Source organism: Nestor notabilis, unplaced genomic scaffold, assembly GCF_000696875.1.
Source record: "Nestor notabilis isolate BGI_N333 unplaced genomic scaffold, ASM69687v1 scaffold22673, whole genome shotgun sequence".
In the NCBI taxonomy this organism is placed as follows: domain Eukaryota; kingdom Metazoa; phylum Chordata; class Aves; order Psittaciformes; family Psittacidae; genus Nestor; species Nestor notabilis.
In genome coordinates, this window is record NW_009922680.1 from 2,715 (window position 1) to 10,310 (window position 7,596).

Here is a 7,596-nt window from a genome sequence, read left to right on the forward strand (position 1 = left end):
ACAGAATATTTTTAGTACGAAACTGCTGAATGTAAGATGGCCATGTCGAGCATGTGGCCCCATTTAAAAGATATTTTGTTTTTAAAAAAAAAAAAAAATAAAAAAAAAATGAACCCACAAAAAAATGAACCCACAAAAAAACCACCCAAAACCCCACCCAAACCTCAAGGCCTTTGTGTGCCCTTGCACTTGACATCAGTGAAAACACAGGAGCTCATTTTTAAAGTAAATCAGTGCAAAAAAGGCTTATTTAGATTTTTTTTTAAATAAAACCCAAAACCTAATCAAACCTGAACCTCTAAAAAGCTGCTGCAGTTGAGGATCCTGGTGTTCTGAACATAGCACATGCTAAGGGATGGGAAACACATGAGGTGTTCCACGTCCTGTGGGATTGCCACAGTTTTCCATTTTTAAAGGGCACCAATGCTACAGCAGTGCTTTGCACCATAGGTGCTGGCTGTACCAACCAACCCCACTGCAGCAGCAGAACCCAAACGTGGTTCAAAGCATAGTCATGAATAAAGTGCTTTAAGCTGGCAGGGAGCTTTGTGGATCGTGAAATGTGATTTCTCTGTTCAGTCAGAACAGCCTTTACAAATCTGTTGCTCCAAGTAAGAGGGAATTGGCAGTTGCTAAACTTGTTTTAAACTCTGTGACCTCCACCAGCAAACGAGCTGTATCCCAGTTATGTATACTAGGCCTCAAATTGTCAGTTACTAATGGTATATGTACAAATTGGAAAGAAATCTAAATAAAGTAATATTTTCACCCCCTGAAAGACTCTTTCTTACTTCAAGACAGTAACAGAAAAGCAGGATCACACAGGGTTGGTAGCTCAAGTTCTGTAGAGCTTTGACACTTCAGAATGCAGAGTAACATATTTCAGCGCCCCCTTTTATATCCTCAACTGTCAGACTCTAGGATTATCTTATCTTTGGTGAGGAGCAGCAGCCTGAGGCCCCTGGCAAGTACTCCACACACAAAACCAGGCTGGAAACGACAAGGGAAGAGATTTCTTCACCAGTCTTCTCCTTTGCACCTCACGGTGCCGGGTGAGCATTGGGTTGGATAATGAACACTGACCTTACCCCCAAACCCACATGAAGCCTGCTGGGGCCACCAGCTCTGCTCAGGAAGGCTGGGCACAGAAGCCCAGACAAGGGCCCAGGGCTGGGGCAGCATCCCTGGGTGGACCATCCCCAACAGCCCCTGCTGTGTTAATTAAGTCAGAAGTTGCTCTCAAGGTATAGTCAAAACGTGTACATTTTATTCCCAGTTCACAGGGTTGTTTGCACAGATGGAACACAAAACTCAAGAAGAAAGGATGTGTAGGAATAAAACATCAGCATCGTTTGATCAAACACACTACAGGGTACACAGTCTCCCCTTCCTAGTCTCGCCAGTAAGAGCATCTTTAGACAAATACTATAGCAATGGACTACAGACTCTTTAAGCAAGTTATACAAGATAAATGGAGAAAACCAGCAGTTATTAATGGGTGATTATGTCCTAAAAATGTGTGAATTCATCCCTTTGTACTTCAGAATGTTACATCCCTGCCAGAACCCCAGCGGCCGTGCTGCGAGGCATCGACCCAACTGCCCTTCTCTGAACATGCTCCAAGCTGTTACCCCAGCGTAAACAGCAAGAGGAAAAAATAAAAGCAGGTGCTCTTTCCAAGAGCTCAAACCAACATTGAAATCGAGTTTCCACTTTGAGTAAAGCCGTTACACTGTACATTGAACATCTTTCAAAGACACAGGAAGGATAACATTGAGCTGTCAGAGACCAGTCTATCGCAGTCCCTAGTTTCAACACCCAGCTACTCAAACACTACATGTAGAATCTGTAATTAACCACTGGGGTGCACGGACTTTAGGTGAAAAAGAAGTTCCAATGGAGCCTTCTATTACTGCCGAGGTAAATGGACATGCTGCAGACGCTTTGAGCACAGCCGTGGCTGTCAGCAGAAGTTTTACAGACTACTTCAATTCTACACAGTTGTTTTTTTGCAGGAATGACAAAAATAATAATAAAAAAAAAAAAAAAAAAAAAAAAAAAAAAAAAAAAGATCTATAGTTTACCACAGGAAAAAACAACCCCACACCCAGAATCCCCACCGTTCTTGAGACTCCAAAAGAAAGATGCCTACACACGATCTTTTGTAGCCTGCGTTATGTTCTTGCATTCCAGCTGTGCATAACCTGCAGGTAGCTTGCACGAGACAGGCTACTGCTTTTTTAGAGCAGGACTAGACCCCTGTGCCAAGGGAGGAGGTGTTATCTAGCGGGGCTGTGGCTGGACTGGCGCCAATGCGTGAACATTCCCTGCCCTTTGGCCACATCCTGCTAACTCGTCCCCAACTGAAAGGCCCACAGAACAGCTTCTTCACAATTTTTCCATGGGAGCAAGAACTAGGACAACATCTTTATTCATGCACTCTTGAAACATCGTGGGTTTGTGTTCGGCTTTTCTGGCTTGTTCATATACACAAGTCAAGTCAAAGTTTAGTCCTACCTCTGGGAGAGAAAGAAAGAACCATCAGAACTGTCAGATACTGCATTATACTTGCAATGAACTGGCTTTGCAAAACAAAAGTAATTTAAACTGTGCTATACATCACTGTCGAGGCACACAACATAAGGACATGCTGACAAAACAGTCACGGTACAGTTAGTGTTATTCTGCAGTATGGAATCAGTAGCTCAGCCTGGACACAGACGTTCTCCTCCCTCCCCACCGGCCCAGCTCTAGCTCCAGGAGTGTTCACTACAGCAATCCCTTGCAGGGTGCTGACAGAACCAGACCCATGGTTGCCCACCAGCCAGGTGCACCACTTCCATGTGGGATTTTAGTCTTGAAGACAATATTAATGTAAGAGCACTGAAAAAGGGCAGGCTTTTCTGCTGTTACAAGCAGAAAGCTACATGATAATCACGGCTCAACTTAAGAAGCCCAAGAGTGGGTTTATCAATGCAATTAAGTGCTTTTCAGAGTTGTTTTCCCTCAGTGGCCCAAGAACCACCAGCTGCACAAATGCCAGGAGGCAGCCCGTGTTCTAAACATCCTCAGCAAAGCTTTACCACCTTCTAGAGTGGCGCCAGTTTTGATACAGCAAATACAAATCAACAAGAAATTTGGTTCTATATGAATCCTAACTGTTGATAATTCATCACCTGGCTAATAGTATCTGAACTGTAACCACAGGGCAGTCCAGCCAGCAATAATGAAAGTCAATGGAAAAGAAAGTTCAATACATTAGACTAGAACATCTGCTTTCTTAGTTTGGCTAGTACCCCTTAAAAAAAAAAAAAAAAGTGAAACCATCTTTGTTCAGACACTAAATGATAAATTCCTGACTTTACTGAAATACCATAGTAAGGAATTTACTCCGTAAGGGACGCACAGCTCTGCTTCTAACCATGCTCTGGAGTCCAATTCTAAAGCTACAATAATTCCAGTGGATCAGTATTTCCTTCATTTTTTTTATTACAGCATGTTTGCTAAATTTACAGCAAGCAGAAAATAAGCTGGGTCTTTAGTTATTTGATCAAAACATCAATGTTTTAAAGGTAGTACACAATATTTGTTAAAAAGAACATATAAAAATACCTTTTTAGAAGCCTCTATAAGAAAGGAAATACAAAGTTTAATCCCACAACTTTCCTCTGCTAGAGCTGCACACTACTGCTACAGTTTTAAATAGACTTTTTGCTGGTTTTAAACTATACATCCAGGAAAGTCTACAAAATTAAAGGAACGTGCATATAAATGATTGCATAGCAGAACATGAACATTAACTGCAAACAGTAAAGGAAGAGTTAGAAATACTATCAAATGTACAAAGGTTCTAAGATCAGCCCCTACGCACGTTCCGCTGCCGGTATTTCAAAGCTGTCTGCATTTCTGGAAAGGCCCCTCTGAAAACACTAAACCCAAACCTACAACATCTCTCTAAAAAGGAACTTGTTGAAACCAACAGCTTTATATGCTACTAGGTAAGACAGCGAGGAACACTAGGTGTCTGGTGCTGGCTTCTGGGGGTGAATAGAAAAATTAATGCCAAAAGCCATTTTCATAACAAAGTATCTTGCTTTCTAGAGAAATACTGGTAAGATTACACACAGGTTTTCTTATTTTTCACATTCCATTTACTAAATATACTGTATTAGTGATAAACTAAATAGCTAGAGATGCAGCTCTTGTTCATATCCAACTGCAAACATTTGTTCTTAAGGAAAAGGAAATCTCGGAACCAAACCACTACCAGTTCTGAGGAAGAAGTGACCCAGACTCGCTCGACCAAGTACTTTTTGATGCGTACAAGCCAGCCTGTGTTACTCAGGAAGAGATGGCTACAGATTATACCTAGGAATACACCAACTAACCACAGGAGTCATTGGCAGAAAAGTTTAGTTCTTATATACTGTACACACACAACTCGAAACAATCTAACTGGTATCTAACAGCAGGAAAACTAAGCAATTTCATGGTTAACTGCTCACTAAAATTTAGGATACAAAAACTGCATAAAATGTACACACAACCTAGTATTTAGTTGCTCTGCCGTTTGCTGAAATCTGAATTTCATTTTCCAATGCAAGGTGGTGTCGTCGTCCCCCCCCCAATTTCATACTAGCTGCCAGGCCAAAGCAATAAAGCCTCTATCCTGACATGTCACAGCACTGCACAAACTCTGAATGAGCTTCCAAGACCCACTCTCTCCCCACATAGCCCACGCAACGTTAGTACCATCTCCCCACTCAGCAGGGTTAAGGAGGAATCTCAAACCGCTCCATTCACTGACCCGCTCAAGCCAGTGGGCAAAGAGAACACAGAAACCTGCCTCTGAGCAATGGACACATGAACCTGCCAGTCTGCGTGTCACAGCGGTCAGTGTTGTGCTACAGCTGTCCAGTTTTCAGTGTTAGCACAAAGTTTAGCATTAAAGAACAAGTTAAACAGTTAGTTTAACTGTTCAGCACAAACTGGTACCAAATTTCTCTATGGGTATGACATTTTTAATAGGACAATGTTGCAAGTTACGATCAATCAAGTCATCACCAATATCTAAGCATTAAAAATGCAAATCTTTACAAAAATATACATAGAGACACCACAACCAAATCAGTAGCTGCCCGTGACATTTAACCAAGTGGACACTCTCTCTCCCTCTCTCTTTCTCGCTCTCTCAGTGGCTTCTCAACATTGTCTTAGTTTTAACCATTGTCGGCTACAGGGAAAACTGACAAAGAAAGTATTTTTTAGCACTGTTGCAACATCATATTCCTGATAATTTAAGTAAACTGAACTGTGTGTAAATGAATCTTACATGCCTAAACCCAACATGGATACACTGTTAGTGGCCACTGGACTTGGGACTAGTCCATGACCTTGATCTGGATTTTGACCTAGATCTAGAATGTGATCTTGACTGTGATTTGGATCTAGCGGGTTCTTTTTTTCTCGACTCCTTTTCATATCTTGAGCTGGACTTATAGTGTGTTTTAGAATCTGTTTTAGAAGTGCCTCTAGATTTGGTGTGAGATGCAGACCTAGACCGTGATTTAGCCTTCATTTCTTTCTTGGGCTGTGACTTGGATCGTGATCTTGAATTGGACTTAGATCTTGAAAAAGATCGATTGCGGTGTTTGAACCTATCAGAATAAAGGGGAGAGAGGAGATTTGAATGTAAAAACACTATTCTTAGACATCTAGTACATTAAAAATTGTTTACCATTTTTGCAGGAGAAACTTTTTTTTTAAACCCTATAGTTAAAGGAATACAGTGATCTAGTTTTCAATTTAAAGGATGTAAAAAGTACTTTACCTATCATTGTCCGAATGGCTTCTGCTACGACGAGGTCTTCCAGTAGGTCTACTGCTAAAAAGGTACATCAGAAAAAGTAAACGGTGACAGATACCTATGTATATGTACAAATGCTTAATAAGTTAAATCTCAAGCTGTGCATTTGCTTTTACTTATTCTGCACTGAAGCACAGAATCGTTTCATTCAGTATTTCTGATTTATGAAGCATGCAAAATATGCAACTCCCACAAGTTACTCCCACAATAGAAAAAGATTACTCAAGGCTTTTAACAATTAGCTAGGCAATGTGGTGTCTCTCTTCCAGCAGACTGCTGTGCAGCTGAAGCTGAACACACACTACACTTACTTTCTGGGACTATAGGATCTTCTATAGCTGTAATCAAAAGAACGACTTCTAGACCGTCTCCTTTCATAACTCCGACTTCTAGACCGCCTGTATCTGTCATAGTCATCGTAACGAGAAGAGCTGTACAGGTTTCTCCCTTCCTTGGCTTTCATTTGATTTGGTGCTGTAAAAAATAGCAACATTTAGCATTTTCAGTTAAAAAGTTCCCTTTCGTGACACTACTAATCCATAGATTGGGTATTTAGAGTGCTGTACGGCACTTGTCTTGAGCTGCTTTAACCACCAGACAAAAATTAATGCATCTGTGTGGGCATTACAGATCTAGGGGGGAAAAAAAAACCCAACCCAACCAACCCCCCCCAAACCAGTAAGAAAGGACTAATGCTCCATTACTGAAATAACTTGCTAGTCTTCTGCTTCGTCTCTCTAAACAGCACAGCTCTTTCCTTTGTATTAAACCCCATTCTCATTCAAACCAGAAGACCACACTCAAAGTGTTTTAAACACATCATGCTCTAGATAATGAACACTATCTGTGCTCAATGGCTACAGTTTTTACTTTTTAAGTGCTGCTGTTTGCAATGCTAAGGTAAATACAGTTAATTTTTGTTCAAAACCTGATCAGAAATCCCAATGTTTACGTACACGACAGAAAACTTGTCCTTCAGTGTGTAATTCCCACTGATTTCAATGCAAGTTAATTGTGTGCATTTGAGGGAAACCTGGACAGTTGGGATGTTCTTTGACAGCTTGAACTGAAAGACCTTTAAGATGCTTTTATTCCCAGGCTGCACATGAGTATTATAGTTCTAGTGTAGACCAACAGGTATGTGTTTGATTTACCAACAGCATGGGGGTTTTTATACCATATATATATATGAAGAATATGTATATGAATAACAAATTTAAAAGACAATCTCTCTTTACAATTATCTATTCAGAAAACACAAATTCTGTTCCGTGTCGAATTGAGATACCTTGACATTTACTTTCATCCTGAGGCAAAATGAAATGAAGCTATTTCCTCAGCCCTGGAAATCAGACTGCACTGGGAAGTGTCAGCACAGCATCACTAACACGCTTCAACACAATATAAACATCACAACACACTCAAACTGGGCTGCTGCTCATTTTGACAGCTCCCAGCAGTCAGACTTCCCTTCAGGAGCACACAGAGCTGCACAGAAAGTGCTTCAGGATTAGCAGCTCGCACATTGTGTTAAGTGACCGCTGTACTTAATTATCTGGTTTTAATTAAAATGAGTCATGAATAGTTACTGGATAAAAAGCAAAACATCCACATCCTATTCATACACAAGCAAGAACATACCACAACAATTAATAACAGATGTAATGGTGCCTGACACTAAACTTTAAGGCTAAACTTCTGAGATACATGCAAGACACTTACTCTTCCGA

General features: G+C 40.8%; 1 protein-coding gene across 1 annotated transcript in view; it reads right to left on the minus strand.

The window, feature by feature from the left end:
* Positions 1-4,867: 4,867 nt before the first annotated feature.
* The window catches only part of SRSF10 (serine/arginine-rich splicing factor 10), a gene marked incomplete at its 5' end in the record, with an annotated part of 4,612 nt that continues 1,883 nt past the window's right edge, over positions 4,868-7,596 (minus strand). The window contains 4 exons of the mRNA XM_010011757.1: positions 4,868-5,657; positions 5,831-5,884; positions 6,178-6,340; positions 7,589-7,596. The exon at positions 7,589-7,596 is cut by the window's right edge and continues 114 nt beyond it. Of these exons, the coding sequence (XP_010010059.1) occupies positions 5,360-5,657; positions 5,831-5,884; positions 6,178-6,340; positions 7,589-7,596 (523 nt within the window). The remainder of the gene's footprint in view (positions 5,658-5,830; positions 5,885-6,177; positions 6,341-7,588) is intronic.